Source organism: Taudactylus pleione, unplaced genomic scaffold, assembly GCF_031769625.1.
Source record: "Taudactylus pleione unplaced genomic scaffold, aTauple2 ptg000230l, whole genome shotgun sequence".
NCBI lineage: Eukaryota > Metazoa > Chordata > Amphibia > Anura > Myobatrachidae > Taudactylus > Taudactylus pleione.
The window spans coordinates 8,765,302-8,782,242 of NW_028284632.1; the positions used below are offsets into that span (position 1 = coordinate 8,765,302).

Genomic DNA, 16,941 nt, shown 5'->3' on the forward strand with positions numbered 1-16,941 from the left:
CCAGCCACTAAAAAGCATAGGGTCGCGGCGTCTCCTCCTTTGTATATTAGAGGAGAGCTGCTGGTTAGTTATAACATTAAAGCCCTTTTGCTATAGAGCTAATCTATCTGCTGAAGCGAGCACTGGTAGAACCGCGCTGCTCTCAGATGAGGGAGAGCACGGGCCAGACTATAGATGGCGCCGCTAACATGCATGACGCGCCCTTTCCATAATACCGGCTTTTATATATATGCGCGCCAAGGACCGCGCTGCTTGTCAGCGCTGCACTGCCTCCTGTAGAGGGACTCGTCTGGCTTCCGAAGCCGGCACCTTACACTGCTTGTGCAGATGGCGGGACCTCGCCTGTCAGCGCTGTACTGTTTAATGAGCAGCAGTGCGGCGTCTATCATTACTGTGTGATCTACTCACCCAGCATTACAACTCCTATATAGAGGAGGGAGGAGCAGGTGTCCTCAGTGACCGCCGCGGCATCACCGCGCTTTTGATGTTGCAGGGGCCGCGCTCCATCCCCTCCTTCAATTAAGAGGGTGATGGCTAGGAATAAGCCAGAGACCCTGACGCTGACTGTTGAGTGCAGCGGCGGGTCTCGTCAGCAGCTCCGACACCACCACGTGGCAGGTTGGAAGGAGCTGTGTATGACAAGCGCGCAGCACGCGCTGTCCCTAAACCCAGCGTTTTGGCCCACCGCTCCAGCTAGTCAGGAGTGGTGGGATATACTTACAAACTGCTGCGGCCGGGTTGCTGGGCTGGGGGGCAAATGAGGAAACCCGGACACGAACCGGTTTCAGTTGTGTCGGGTCCTCATGGAGTCTGATGACTCTGTTTAAAGTCCCCCCTCAGGGTCACCGGACACAGGCTGCAGTAGCCGTGTGGTGCCCTCCCGGCGGCTCCCACGTAGCAGGCAGACTGCCACAGTAAACAGTCTGCCTGTCCTCAATGCTTTAAATAAAAAGCTCTAAAAAAATAAAATAAAATAAATTATACTTAAAAAAGGCTGGAGACAGCCTGATGTGCTTCCGGCTCTCTCGGGCACATTCTAAAAACTGGGGCTGATGGGGCATAGAGGGGGAGGAGCCAGTCACACTTCTAGATTTTTTTTTTTTAAAGTGCCAGGCTCTACTCTACCACCGTCTATACCCCACTGTCTTGAACTCCAGTGTCCCCTAGTGGATGAAGGAGAAAAATAAGAATCAGTGTTGAAATATTACAATCTGCTAGCACAAGAGAGATTGGGCTTTATTAAATGAAAAAGTTTCACTAAGGCAGTGGTCAGGGAACAGGGGTAAATTACCCCACATGGATTAAAAATGAAATGCCTGGTGGTAATGGACGGACTATAATATAGAATGACTCATATGCATGCCCGGCTGTGCCGCAGGGAGGCTCCAAGCCGGACGCCCAGTGAGATGTTATTACCAGCGGGCACTTGGCTCCTTTCCTGCAGCGCCGCGTTAGCCGGAGGCTGGGGTTCTCTTCTGAACTCCATCTTCCGGCTCTCTCCATGCGCACTATGAGAGAGACGTCTTGACGTCTCTCCCATAGTTCCGAGGAGCAGCCGGGCGAACAGGACGTCGGCGGATGCAGGAGCGGGGATTAAGGCGATTGATTTTTTTTTTTTTTTTGTACAAGCGGCACTACAGGGGCACTCTATGGGGGCACTACTACAGGGGCATAACTATGGGGACACTACTACAGGGGCATTATATGGGGGCGCTACTACAGGGGCATTATATTGGGGCACTACTACACGGGCATTATATGGGGGCACTACTAAATGATTTCCTTCCTTTCAAATCAAGGGGGTAACGTCGGTGTATCTAAATATATTTTGGGGTAAAAGGTAAAAAAAAGTTCCCTGACTCCTGGATTAGTCATATTGTGGATTTTGGATCGGTGCACGCAGTACACATTGACAGCAAGACTATTATTCACCTAGTCCAGGCCTGGCCAACTTGTGGCTCTCCAGCTGTTGTCAAACTACAAGTCCCTTCATGCCCTGCTACAGTTTTGCTCTTAGGGAATGCTAAAACTGTGGTAGGGCATGCTGGGATGTTTAGTTTCACACAAGCTGGAGAGCCACAGGTTGGCCAGGCCTGGCTAGCCCATAGTTACCGAGGGATAATATATTCCAATAGTCATGGTGCCTTCGTGTTGACAATGCCACTGCAGAATACCAAGAAGTGTCTCCAGTACAGTGACTGGTGTCACCCATAAACACTTTACATATTGTCGGCCGATTCCTAGCACCCAACTTCTATAAAAGTACTTCAAAGCAAAGATGGCTACATAATCGCACTCGACTGTCCCTTCTATATTAACAAAATAAGAGTTACATTTTAGCACAAAACATGATACAAAGTGGAGAAGAGAAGAATATAAGATTAGACAGCGGCATATACCTCTCACTCATAGGTCCCTGAGAAGGAAGGTTTTGATGGGGAGAGTATGGAGGACCTCCAAGGCTGCTGTGACTACTGTATAGGCTGTAATCTGAAGAAAAAAAATAAAAAATAAATTGTATACCCCTGAGGAAGTTAAGTGACTTAACTGAAGACGAAACGCATTTGGGTATTGTGGTCATTTTAATTCCTGAAATCAAGTGTTGGAACTGGGTACCAAAAGACCTCATGTTTTATGTGTAAAGTGTACTAGGATGTATGTTTCCATTGCTGCTGGGATGCAGGTAAGTGGTTTCTAAACCAATATATTGTACGTGTGATACCTATCATTTGTGATAAAATGTTCTTGCCTATATTACTACAGTACGATTGCCAATTTTTTTCCTTTGAGCAACTTTCTCGTTTGAGAGCAGTAATCAGGTTTCCAATAAGAATATATGGTCATAAAATCTAGGTCTCATTTGGTGTTTGTGCACGAAATTACTTTAAAGGGGCACTTTTTTGAATATATAATCACCATGGATAAAAGCTTTTAAAAAGTGAAAACCTTAACAGGAACTCAAGATGATTAAGTAAATCATACCTGGTCTTCAATTGTAACATGTGGCAACCTCGTTTATGGTAAAGGTCCAAAAGTTATATATTGGGAAAGATTGGCCTAAGGGGTCTAAGAACTAATAATCTCGGACCAGCCGCCATTTTTATTTATCCGACCTTAAACAGTTAAATAATAGTTTATTGTATAACATTTCCCAATGGTTGTTATGTTTGACCTATACGCATATGTCTTGCTAATTAGTCACCTGTGTTTTTGAATCAATAATAATAAAAAAAATTAAATAAAAACCACACCAACACACCAAATTTCAGTGTCATATTCTCCTATACTGAATAGTAAAAGATCTAACCAAAGCTTCATAAATATAATACTGCAGAAAATCACATAGGTGGTAAATACTTTTTTTTGGCTCTGTGGGCGTTGTCTCGTTCCGTAAGTAAAAATCCCCCCAAAAAACGCACCAGTAATGCTGGATTTGGTAGCCGCACCTTGGGCAGCCAGAGCCTGCAACATAGGGCCTGGTTGCTGGTACAACGCCTTGGAGGTGCGGGAGATGGCACCAAAACGGGATACTGTGGGTCGGTCGCCAAACGGAATGAGATCATCCTCCCCTGCATCAGTAGCTCTCCGCTGGATCTCAAGGCGCTGATCTCTTAGGGATTTGCTGTCAACATTCTGAGAGACAAAAGACAAAAATGGATGACGTATGAAGGTAGATACAACAGACTTCTCATTCAAGACTGGAAACGAAGCGCTGGATTTCAACACAGTTATACAAAATACAGGCATTTAATCTGGCGTAAATTCTATATTAAACCATAAAAGCCATGCAGATTATATCAATAAATTGCATTTAAGCTATTAACTAAACAAAACTTCCAGCTGATTAAAAATATTGGACATGCACTAGCTAAATCTGGACAATCTGCTTTTAACCCCCCAAAAATGTGTAGCTGATGTAATCAGTTAAACCAACCATGTCCCACTGACTATTTATGAAATGGATTGGCAATGGTAACCAAATGTGCGGGCTGCTACAGTATTACAAACTTTTAACTACACAATTTAGTTAAGAAACCAAGGCAGCTTCGCTCTGCGGTCCATACCAACCCCCCCCTTAGGACGCTTCAGACAGTTACACCGCTGCCCTTACAGCTCCCCGGAGCATCCTCAGGATGCTCCAGGCATTGCTGTAACCACTGGCGATTTTTGCCCAGCCCCATGTGATGTCACAGAGAGGGAGCGTGACCTGCACCGGGCCCGCGAATAATGTTATATATATCAAAATGGCCCTCGGCAGAAAAAAGGTTCACCATCCCAGCCCTACAGGATCTCCCTCTATTTGGAGGCAGGCATCTGTCTAGTTGGTGGCCCCTTTGGTGCTCTTCCACTCAGAGGTCGCCTAACAGAGGTCCAATCTGAGGGTGACCCCTCCAGATTGGATATGGTACATGCTCCCTAGGCCTATTTACCGTGAGGGCGTGTTAGTATTTTCAGCATACAAGGGATGAATCGGACATCCTGCGTTGCATGTTCTTCTGATACCTCCACTTACACCATGCTTTGCCAGACCACTTTGCCTCTCGGATACATGTCATTTTTGGTGATCTTATTAAATCTGTAATGAGGGCCTCTGGGGAGAAAAGTTTGATCTCAATGTTCTATTCCTAACTCATTCTGACGCCCCTTTGGCTGTACTTCGAACAAAATGTTAAGCAGACCTGGGTCCGCTTACAGATGAGAACTGGGATCTAATGCTCAGAAGTCCTGTAGCGGCCACTTCAGCCCAATACCAGCAAATGCAGTTTTTTTTTATCCTCCATAGGATTTAGTTCTCCCCTTAATTACTGAACAGATTTGGGATGGGTGCCTCAAGTGTGTGCCCCAAATGTTCTGACCCCTTGGCACCTTCATAGGCTCTGCCCAAAGCTTGGTTCTGTTTGGGCTGAAATTACAAGATGCATAGCCTGAACTGGCGGTAAAATCCCATTATTTTCCCTTGACTTGTCTATTGGGTCTTGGAATAGTGTCAAAGTTACAGCTCAGTATTTCCTCATTGTTCTGGCTAGGGTCTACATAGCTCGTACCTGGATGGCTCTGAGAGCCTCTACTTTTCATAACGTGGCATGGGTTGATACATGAGGTGACTGGCCAGGAGAGGCTTCTATTTGCTAAACGTGAATACTTACTGAAATACGACAGTCTGGGAAGCCTTGGAATATGTCACTTTATGGTTTGGGGGTTTGCCATTGCTGTATGAGTGTGGAGGCATGAGCATCCAGCGAGACGGTCATATGGATGAACCTTTCCCCCCTTTTATTTGTGTGTGTTTGTTTCCGCCCTCAGTACTGGGGTTTAGTTTAGGCCTGGAGATTATACCCCAGCAATTTCCCAGCTGAGGCAAATTTTAAGAATTGTGTAACTATGGCCTATACACTGTAACAACACTTTTCTGCAGATTGAGACTAATGCTTGATTAATTAATTCACTGTTTATACTTGTATAGTGAAGGCAACATTTTTTTATTTTATTTTTTTTATACTGCAACTCTTCATTTGACAGACAGAGACAGAGAGAGAGAGAGAGAGAATATATATATATTTTAGGAGGTAAATATCTACAGAACACCAATAAAAGGAACATAAACAGGGAGTTAATGATTTGATTCAGGGGTTGAAAGAAAAAAAAAAAAAACACGCACAACACAACTATCTTTTAATCAGGTTCTGTTATGATGTCCCGTTGTATTGCTTTATAAGCCAGATCGAAAGACCAATGTCACAATATCTGTATTCATGACCATTAAGACTTGAGAATTTAAAATACAAGACAACTGTACGCGACGGCCCAGGATAAAATGGTTGTGAATATTTAAGTAGTGTATCATAAGATTTGCTACCAAAATGGGTTTTCATTTGTATTATTAGGAGGTCTGGCAGCTTTCAACATGATATGTACGGCCCACGATACCGTTCGTAACCCCCAACTATGCTGCTCAAAAAAAATGAAACCCCCATAACCACTTGGATGGTGTGGTGCCATCGTTTGCGACCACGACAGGCTGTGCGTTACACTTGACATAGTCGCAAACAATTTGACCAGTCCAAAATGCACACTGGGGGGGCTGACAGAGATAATCTTCCAGCAGCTACCAGTGGCAGAGGGAACTCCCCAGCCCCTTTGCATCCCTGCACCCGATCACTGTTCATCGGGCAGCAACACCTACCAGTTGGCTGTAGTGGGAAGCAGCCACCGGGGAAATGAACCAGTCCTCAGCCCCCCAGTGTATACCCAATGACTGCTCCTCTATGCAAACTCGGGATGATCGATATTTCACTATATCGCACATCGATATTACAAAAATTAAATATAAAAATCAATATGGATATGTTTCAAATATCTTTTTTTTTTATATGTAAAATCGTGTTGGAAAAAATAGTAGCCAGTAATGTAGTTAATACCAGAGAAGTGGTGCAATACTGATCTCCAAAAACAAGGAAGAGGGTCAAGAAAACCACCAGCAATGTATGTACTTATTAAGGTGGCTGAGCTCTTGAATGTTGGTAAGATTACGGAGCAGCCATCACAAGTGACACAATGCCCAAACTTGACGAGAGTCTGGGTGAGAATGGCATAGGATAATTCGGGCTAGTAACTCATGACCATTTGAAACAAAATGACAACCATTAAAATTAAGAAACAGACAACTTGACAAGGGTGGGCTAAAGTAAGAAGATCCTACTTACAGGTACTTCACCACTGCCTCCACCAGAAACGTCTTTGGGCTTGGCGTCTTTGGTTCCGATATAGGAACCGATTGTGTCACAGGACCAGGGAGAGTACTGGCTGTAGTCATTGCCTTTGTACTTCCCAGAAATCTTCAGCTCCTCATCAAGATACTAAGAACAGGAAATAAGAAAATAAATGTTACTATATTGCTTCTAAAGAAACCTACAACAATTAAGTCTTTTCAAAGTATACCAAACCTGAAGTAAACGGTTGCACTCCAGTTGCCAAGTATTAATGATTCTCACCTCATCCGTATGGAAAGGGTGAGTCAGTGTGGGTGAAGGGGCAAACGGTGGTGGAGAGATGACTTTCCTCTCCTCTAGTTGAGCCATGATCTCCTTGCGACGTCGGTGAAGGTCATCCAGGCTGGGGTGGGGCTGTGACTGATGTTGAGGAGGCAAACGGCCGTAGGTCTCCTGGAACAGAGATTGTGAACAAAGAAATGGTTATATGTAAAAAGTTTTACATATCAAACCCTGGGGTAACACAAAACAAACACATCAAGGACAATTATCCTATACTGGAATACAGAGGAAACTAGTGTTGTGGTGCTTTAGTAACTGTGCATAGAATATGACAGACATTTATACTTGCAAATGTATAGACCGCTGAACCCCCAAACAACACAAACAAAAATATTGGTGGTCGCCAAGTGCCACTTCTCCCACATAACTTGCAATTGAATACCCTCTTAAATGGACTCTTTCACAAGTCTCTGGTCCTGAGAATATTTGTAACCAGACTTAGTAAATGGTTATTCACTTAGCCAATATCAAAGCATAAATTGCTTGAGTTTTATTTTAACATTCATGTAATGCTGATACAAAATATAAAATAAGGTCGGCATACCCTATTATAGGGTGGTCTTATGTGTCCCGGGTGTGGAGACACTGGATAATAGCCTTCTACTTGCTGGTAACGCTCTCTGGCTTCGGGTACATAAGGAGAACCACTATTGGGTGGCATGTCCAGTGGTACAGGACTGGCACGGACCATTTCTTCTCTTGGGTAGGATTGCTGAGCAGAGGGGTATACACGGCGGCCATCGTAGTGTGTGTACATAGGCTGGCTCATGGGAGAGTACTGTTGAGCGGGCGTCCCATACTGTGTGCTAACAACCCTGTCTTGTAAGTAGGGTGCATAGTGGTCGAGGTAGGGAGGGGTGGATTCGGGAGCAGATGGCTGAGGTCTAACAAAGCGTGACACGGTCTGAGGTGGGTAATAAACATCTGTGAAAGGAGAAAAATAAATAAAAATCAGAAAGAGCGGTACATATACATTGCTAAAAATAGCACAAGGATAAATAATTCTAAAATTAGATTTTAGTGCAGGATTGAGAATCTTTCCACTAAGTGTCATACAACAAGAAAAAAAAAAAAAAGTTATTGTAAAACTTACCTTTGTTAACGCTCTTTCTTCGAAGTCCATAGGGTCCAAAGGGAGACCTTGAGGTGTAGGTGGGATTTGGAGGACCTGACACCACACAGTTAAAAGCTATTGCCATCCCAGAATGCACCGGCCCCTCCCCCCTATACCCCGCCCCTGATGCAAATCAGTTAACAAGCCCAAGGCAGGAAGAGGAAAGGAGAGAAGGAAGACTGGTACACTCAAGAATCACACTCACATATAAGGAGATGAGAAACCGGTGACCAGGAAACCAGATGCGTCAGGGCAGGTGCCCTGTGGACCCTATGGACTTCGAAAAAAGTTAACAAAGGTAAGATTTACCATAACTTTAGGGCCCATAGGGCTCCACAGGGAGACCTTGGGGATGTCCCAAAGCAGTTATTCAAGGGTAGGGACACTCCTAAGCTGAGAGGAGAATCCGGCGTCCAAATTAAGCAACCTGAGAAGCAAATGTACTGAAGGCATAGAAAGGTGTGGACAGAAGACCACGTGGCCGCCTTACAAAGCTGTCCAGCTGAGGCACCACGGCAAGCTGCCCACGAGGGACCCACAAAGCGAGTGGAATGAGCAGTGATAGTAGCCGGTACAAGAAGGCTTGCCTGTGTGTAGGCCTGTGAGATAGTAATGCGAAGCCAACTGGCCAATGTTTGTTTATTGGCTAGCTATCCCTTCTTATGAAATCTATAGAGCACAAATAGGGAGTCTGTTTTCAGAAGAGAACTGGTACGATCCATGTAGATCCTAAGAGCACGGACCACATCCAAGGAGGCCTCACTTGCCAAGGTCTGGTGATTGGAAAACCGGGACTATAATTTTCTCTTTAATATGGAAATGAGTCACCACTTTGGGAAGGAAACCAGGGTGAGTCTGAAGAACAGTCCTGTCCTGATGGAAGATTAAAAATGGAGAATGACAGGAGAGCGCCCATAAATCTGACACCCTTCAAAGTCTTGGCTGTGAGCCACTTGAGAACAAAGTGGCTCTCTATGGAGATGCTCTGAAAATCTGAGTACCAATGTCGTTTTGGCCAGGCTGGGTCCTCCAGCAGGACAGTGCCTCTGTCTTGCTTGAACTTGACTCAAAGGAAGAAGGGAGACTGGAGGAAATATGTAAACCAGATGAAAAGTCCACGAAGGTTGTTTTGACATACCTTGTTCTGGACCCGTACATCGGCAGTTTGTGATTGTGTCAGGAGGCACTGAGGTCCACCTCTGGTAGGCCCCATCTGCTCACTAGGAGTTGAAAAGACTTCTGGGTGTAGACACCATTCCCCGGCATGCACGTCATGACGACTGAGGAAGTCCGCTTCCCAATTGAAAACTCCCGGAATGAACACTGCGGAGATGGCCGGGAGGTGACCTTCGGCCCATGTGAGAATGCGTGACACTTCTGCCATTGCTGACTGACTTAGAGTGCTTCCTAGCTAGGACAATAGATCGTAGTGTTTCCATTTGGAACCTGGGCACCCTAATGAACTTGTTCAGGGATTTGAGGTTGAATACAGGCCGATGAGACCCATTAGGCTTCTGAACCAGACACAGGGATGAATAATGTGATAGCGGGACTGGAACTATTACCCCTGCTTGCAGCAAGGACTAAATGGCTTTCTGGATAAGCAGGGCCTTGTTCGGGTCTGATGAAGGGCCCGTGTAGAAAAATTGGTGGGGTTGCTGTCTTAGAAATGAGAGGGCGTACCTGTGAGAGAGCACTTCTCTTACCCAAGCGTCTGTGGTGGTTAGACACCAACACTGGGCAAAATGAAGAAGCCGGCATCCTACTCTGGGGTCACCCAGGGGGAGACCCACCCAGTCAGGCTGAAGGCTTGTCCTCAGATTTTGAAGCAGGACTTCTGGTGGCCCAGGTCTGCTTGGTCCTGGGCTTTGCGGCCCTAGTGGAAGCCGATTACCTAGGAAATGACTGACCCATAGGCTTTCCCTGCGAACGAAAGGACCTGAAGGACGTTGTCCGAGGTTTTGCAGTAGTTGCTGATGGCAGAAAAGCTGTTTTAGATGCCGCCAATGTGGCTACAATCTGGTCTAAGTCTGGGCCAAACAGGATTCAGGATTCCTCCATTGTAAGGTAATGTCTCTAAAGGCATGAGTCTTCAACCTTTGGCCCTCCAGCTGCTGTGAAACTACAGATCCCAGGATGCCCTGCCAGATTTAGCATGCTGTTATATCAAAATAGTGGATGGGCATTCTGGGATGTGTAGGTCCACAGTAGTTGGAGGGCCAAAGATTGAAGACCCCTGCTCTAAGGCCTTCTTAGAGTCTGCATCCGCCTTCCATGACCGCAGCGGGAGGACACTGACGTGGCTGATGCTCTAGAGGCCAGGAGACTAGCATCCAAAGTCGCTTCTCAAATATATGAAGCTGCATCTCTTATCTGAGTTATATAGGCCACTTGATCCCGAGAAGGCCACTGAGGGGAGAGACTCTTCTAGGGCATCTGCCCAGCTCTTAATTGCTTTAGCCACCCAGGCAACAGCCATGGTCGTGCGAGCAATAGCTCCTGACAGAGTACACCTGATTTAAGGCCAGACAATCTATCTATCCATAGGGTCCTTCAGTGAGGAGGCTGTAGGGAAAGGTAATGTAGCGCTTTTAATCAATCACGTAACATGGGAATCCACTGCTGGGGGGACTTTCCAATCTTGCGCAATGAGCTGTAGGAAAAGGATAACAAGAGGTTAGGCTCTTTTGGCGCTTAATCCTCTTACCGGGCATCTGCCAAGCCGCTGCCATGTGCTCAGCTAGTTGATCAGAGAGGGAATTCTGCTGAAGCCACTTTTTGTCGTTTAAATAGTGGGTGCTTTGATTTGGGGACGGGCTCATCATCTTCTATTTGTAGGATAGATCTGACAGCACACACCAAAGCAGGTATATTAATTTTAGACTGAATCTCTGCATCTTCCCCGCCCGAAGGGGACACAGAACGCTTAGTAGTCTTACTGAGTAGGGGCTTCTCACCTTGCAACATATTTTGAAAGGCTGTAGAGGGGTAGACGCCAGACTCCGTACTGAGTTAGAGAGTAAGTCTACCCATGGAGGGGGCATAGGAGGTACCTGTATTGCTTGTACGTGTTGAGGCAACCCCCTAGGGGGAATTACTGCCGGGACTGCTAGGCGGTCCACAATAGTATCCAGCACCTGAGAAAAAGAAGCCCAGGTTGCTCCTGGGCAGTGGTTGGGGGGTCTGATAGGTGTTATACCCCACCAGGCCAAACACAGACCATCCTGTATTAAATCCTCCTCATTTAAGCCTGCAGCACATACTTTACATGAGAGCAGTATGGGTGCAGCTGCCTGCTAGCTGCTCGCCTTGCTAAACATAGCTGCAGAGTAGTATAGAACACAATATGGCATTGAGTAATATGCAACCACTAGGTATGTGACAGTATTCTCCAAATACAAGTGGGTATGCAGCATAGTGATCCTGCCTATGCTTGGATAAGCTGCATGAAAGCACAGAGTATGGGACAGTGCAGTGACCAACTGTATGCAACAGCATTCACAAATACAAGAAATGTGAGGTACAGAGAACTCTGAATACACCTGTATGTTAGGTTACTAGTGAGAGAAAAGGGAAAGGCATAAGCTGACAGTATAGAGAAAATATACAGACAGACAGTGCTAGCATAAGTCACATACAATGCAGAAAATAGTGTAACTGCAAAAGGTCACTACAATCAACTACTCAGACCTCAAGGGGTCTATTTACTAAGCAGTGTTAGGAGACAGAGTGAAAAGTGATAAGAAAGTGATAAGGTACCAGCCAATCAGCTCCCAACTGTCATCTCACAGGCTGTGTTTGAAAAATGACAATTGGGAGCTGATTGGCTGGCACCTTATCACTTTCTTATCACTTTTCACTCTGTCTCCTAACACTGCTTAGTAAATAGACCCTCAAGTCTGGTAGGCTATAGCGCTACATAACCTGGCCCCAAGGAGCAGTATGTAGGGGGACCGAACCCATCGGTTCCCAGAGAGCTGTGGCTGAGCCTGTAGCAGATGGCCGCCGGAGACCTCTGAGGGGGCGGCTCAGAGCGGCTAGACCTCAGAGGAATGGCGCCCTGAGCTGGGAGAGGGGCCGCTGTTACAGGGAAAGCAGACCACCCCAGACTGATTTTTAGCTGCTGATTTCCAGCTCCATATGTACCCTGGTGGATCACGCAGACGGAGCTGGTGTTCACACTCAGCAACTCCCGTCTGTCCCCTGAGACCGGAGGTAAGACTGCCCAGCCGTGGGCTACCGCGAGCAGTAATCCATCTTACCTTCCCCTAGAGTCCAGGCTGCAGTCTGGGGTCCTCCCGCGGGGCTGGCTAGCAAGGTCCCCATGGTGCCCGCCAAAAGTACCAGTCGGAGCTAGAGTTGCGGCGCCCCGGAGGGGTGATGGAGCGGCAGCACAGGCGTCCTGCGGACAGTCTGATGTTGCGCGCTCACTAAGTAAAAAATAAAATAACTTAATACAAAGCTTTGGGCTGCCTAAGGCAGCCCACTGTTATAAAAATTAACAGACTCCTGCCGGACACCAACAAAACTGATTTGCCTCAGGGTACAGAGGAAGGACCGTTGCATCTTGGGATGGCAAAAACTTTAACTGTTTATTGTCCCAAGGTTTCCCTGTGGAGCCCTATGGACCCTTAAGAAGAAACAAATCTATGAGTGCACAAGTACAATGTGAGTCATTTATATAGAAACATGCCCACGATAAAACACCTATCATTCACATTTCAGAGCTAAGAGAAGCAGTCATGGCATCACTTCCCAAGTGTCACGAATGACATCTGCTTACACAACCTGTTTGTACAGGACAGATAACTAGCAGTACCAAAAAAAGAGGGACAAAATAAATTATAAAATTAAATTAAAGTGACTTACTTGGTGGGTAGGTTACAGGTTCAAACGGTGGACCTCCTCCCCTAGGGTCTGCGTAAAACATATCAGTCTGGGGAGGAGCATAAATTTGGGAACCCCGTGCTACCATATGGATCTGCTTAGACACAGGCAACGGGGGAAGATCACCAGAAATGCGTTGAGAAGATTGGTGCGAGCCGACTGGTAAGGCAGGCATGGACGTCTTGGAGACGGAGTCAAGCCTAAGATGACAAAATAAACGAAACATTATTTAAAGCATAAAAATGTTGAAAACCCTGAACTTCCTACCGAAGTATAGAGCAAGTGAGTTTGCAGAAACATGGGTGCATGCTACGACTTGCATATTATTATTAGCTACCAAATAAAAATCAGCTTCTGCAAGGGAAATAAAGGGTATACGTACAATTCTGGGGGGGAGCCTGGGCTGCTGTTGCTTAAATGATCCAGTTTAAGAGGCTTCAGACCAGAATCGTAACCAGAATCTGTACCCCGGGAGAGTAGCTGTGTCACGGAACTCCCTGACACGATGCCATTGGGAAGGCCACCTTGCTTCCGGCTAGGTAAATCCATAGGTCCATCATCTGAATGTATTGCCCCGGTGGGCAATCCAACTTCGTTCAACTGTCCAAGTGAAGCGCTCAGTGGCCGCCGAGGAACCAAACGCTTGTTCATTTTTCTAAACCTGATAAACAAAAAGCCCATTTGCTTTCATACGACCTTGACAATCGTTGGTTGCAAAAGGTCTCTGTAGTATCTGGTGCAAAACTAAACAAGTTGTTCTATACAGAAGAGCTGCGCAGAACTAAACAGCCAGTAACGGGGGTCCAGTGCTTTAACTGTAAAAACCAAGCTACTATCTACAGCCCTTATATCTGAGCGATACATTGATACATCGATGCGGTCAAAATGCAATAAAAAGGCTTCAAGCTTTTGGATACTGCAAGTAAATAGCAGCCACTTACTTCTCCAGCTCCTCCTGAGAGTGGGCAAAGGTACAGCTGGCCCCACGGGGGCAGCCTCCCCTCTGTTTCATATCCCTGCACATGTAGGTCTTGTATTTGCTGTGCTGCGGTGGCTGTAGCGAGAGATATGGAGAACATTATTAGAGCATGCCACAAACAGGTGCCTTGCAATTTTCCAGCAAACAGAATAAGCACTGGAATCCATGGGATTAGAATCAAATCAATGTCCTTAAATAATTCACAAAAATGACTACACAGAGCAAGTTCTCAGAGCCATGAGCACCTTTTGCACACGTAGAAGCATATAATAAAGTGCACACACATACTTTCCATCCCACTGTTAAATTGCATGTTCCACTAAATATAGAAACCAATTAAGAGCATCTGCATGGTACACATGGCATTTCTGTACATATAATTTTAACAAATATATAGTAAAAATGTAACAAAGACATGGAAATTTGGCTTATGTAAAGATCTGGGCACCATTCCAGTGGATTCATCATCGACTCGTCAGACCTCAAATGAATCTGGGTTAAGACAATTGCACTGCTTCATAAAGGTTCATTCGCAAATAAGCAATTGAAAAATGTTCACATATGCAAGTGCACTGTAGCCATGCAGTTCTAATGCAATATTCAATGCACTTTCACAAATAACATATAATGTGTGTATTAAAGATAAAGTAGTGACACATTCGTTTTTAAATGCTGTATTAAAATGTTAAAATGCAGTGGTGGGAATGGCACAAATGACTCGTATTGGACCCATTTTTAAGGTTCTTCCATGTGTTTTAACATGTAAAATGTGCAAGAACACACCAGGTAACTGAATAAGCACCAACACTAACTCCTCAGAAAGTGCTACAACCATGGACGCCTCAAAACAGCTGACTAACCTAGAAAGGGAAGGCTGCAAAAAGTTAACCCGAACGTTTAGTAATGGAAGGTAAGGGCAATAGAACTGCTGGTAAACATGTCACGATAGGTAAAGTTCTGGCATAGCCATCACAAATTTCACATAAAATTTCTCTCTCAAACAACCAAAATGCAATTTCTCCTTTAAAGCATTATCACAAAGACCCTTAAATGGCGACACAAAACACTTGGAAGCCATTACCTTCCACCAAAAGGAGGGGTTACTAGGTACTTACTGACAATGTGCCCAACAACATGTTTATGATGTATTATGTATGTACTCTGCAGCACTTGCATTTATTATTTTTCACTAAAATATTCAGTGAAACGTGCAATTCTATACCAGGGGCACCTACATTTCTGCACCCTGATCTTTGGGGAGTAGTGATGTTTCTCTTCTTAGATTTCATATTAAAATTATAGAAGACAAATCGTTTTAGGATAGCAGTCCCCCATATACATGCATATACAGACAAATATACAGACACACATAAACTATATTAGCCAACTATTGCATATGCTGCAGGCATCAAAACCAGATTAAAAGGAGTCTTTAAAGGTCTATGAAAAATCTTTCACATTAACAACACATGACATAACAATAGTAAACAAAAGCACACAAGTCATGTATGTCAACATAGCACAATTATATAAACTTATTTCTACCACCCTCCTTAGGAAACACAGATAGTGAGGTAGGAGTTACCCAGATGCAGTACTAATACCTCAAATTTTCTTTGCCTCTTTTTGGGATCTCGGAGCCTTTTTATAACACTGTTCTCAATATTCAACTAGTTTATATACACATGGTCAGAACGCAAGAACTGTGAAGGAGGGGGGTGGGGTCATCGCGACTGGGAATAGCATTAGATCCATTTAGTAACTTCACTCTGTAGACTGTCTTAATGGCCTTATCAAATAGCATTAAGGTTAAGAGTATTTGCTAAATATAATTTTATCATTTAATTACCTGCAATCACTTCTATATTGTCTATGCATACCCCCCAAAATATCACTTACACTTCTGGTAGGATGTCGAGATTAGTCATCACATGCGCTCCTTTATTTTTTTTTTATGCCGAGCAGCGCCGAGCACCTGCAGCAGACAGCTCATTAGCTGCCCTCGGCTGTGCGCAGCGTGACGTGATGCAGAGGTCATGGTGCGCAAGCCGAACGCCAGCCGCACCCGCCCGCACCACACTTAAGCAGCCTAAGCAGAGGACTGTCTGCTGCTTGGCAGGGCATCATCATAGCGGTAGCCAGCCCAGGCAGCCGTGCAGACAGGAACACACAAGCGGAGGCCGGTACACGGGAGGCGAGAGATATAAGGACTGAGGGACGGGAGGGGGCTGAGAGACAAGGACTGAAGGGGGCTGAGAGATCAGGACTGAGGGACAGGAGGAGGACTGAGTGCAGCCACTGAATCCTGCTGCTGCCTGCCAGTGCCACCACCAACTCAATCCTGGCTTTGAGAGTTTTTCAATCCCGAATGCCTGGATTGAAAAGACAACCCGGGATTGTCCTCCCTACTCCTGGTGTCCATTTAATACCAATGAACAGTCCCCTAATCCATGCTGTAGGCATTATTAGGTGCTGTCAAATCTATTCATTGCCACTTCACAACACTGCACTGATGACCTGTAGTTTCCTGAGAGAAAAGGTAAACAGGCTGCAAGTTTGATCCTGCAGCAGTAGGGGACATGTTCACTAGTAGCCTTTCCATGTAATCAACTTCTGAGAGAAATTTTGTAGCTCTTGCTGTGGTACCTGAATTATGTGGTAGCTCCGTGCCTCGCTCACCTGCTGCTGATCAGTCCCCTTCTTGCTGTGGTTCTGGATGTAGTCAACCAGCCCATGCACAACAGTCTTAACGGCCACTAGACCGTTCTCTAGCTGCTCCCATGTTGGAGGTGGAGCATCTGCAAAGTAAAAAAGTGCTTTAGAGGTGGAAGAATAATGACTTCCCTGATGGAAAATTAAAGCGGCCTTCTTAATGTTAGTGATCTAATGAAGCAATGAGGAACACATAA

General features: G+C 45.4%; 1 protein-coding gene across 4 annotated transcripts in view; it reads right to left on the reverse strand.

Annotated features, from left to right (window-relative positions):
• The window catches only part of RC3H1 (ring finger and CCCH-type domains 1), a 101,466-nt gene that overhangs the window by 12,245 nt on the left and 72,280 nt on the right, over window positions 1–16,941 (reverse strand). For 2 of the 4 annotated variants that reach the window (XM_088479333.1, XM_088479332.1), the window contains exons 8-16: window positions 16,679–16,830; window positions 13,995–14,107; window positions 13,436–13,714; window positions 13,036–13,253; window positions 7,597–7,976; window positions 6,993–7,163; window positions 6,705–6,857; window positions 3,420–3,633; window positions 2,400–2,490 (exon numbers count right to left, since the gene is read on the reverse strand). In XM_088479333.1, the coding sequence (XP_088335459.1) occupies window positions 2,400–2,490; window positions 3,420–3,633; window positions 6,705–6,857; window positions 6,993–7,163; window positions 7,597–7,976; window positions 13,036–13,253; window positions 13,436–13,714; window positions 13,995–14,107; window positions 16,679–16,830 (1,771 nt within the window). The remainder of the gene's footprint in view (window positions 1–2,399; window positions 2,491–3,419; window positions 3,634–6,704; window positions 6,858–6,992; window positions 7,164–7,596; window positions 7,977–13,035; window positions 13,254–13,435; window positions 13,715–13,994; window positions 14,108–16,678; window positions 16,831–16,941) is intronic. The other 2 variants (XM_088479335.1, XM_088479334.1) reach the window with 2 other exon arrangements.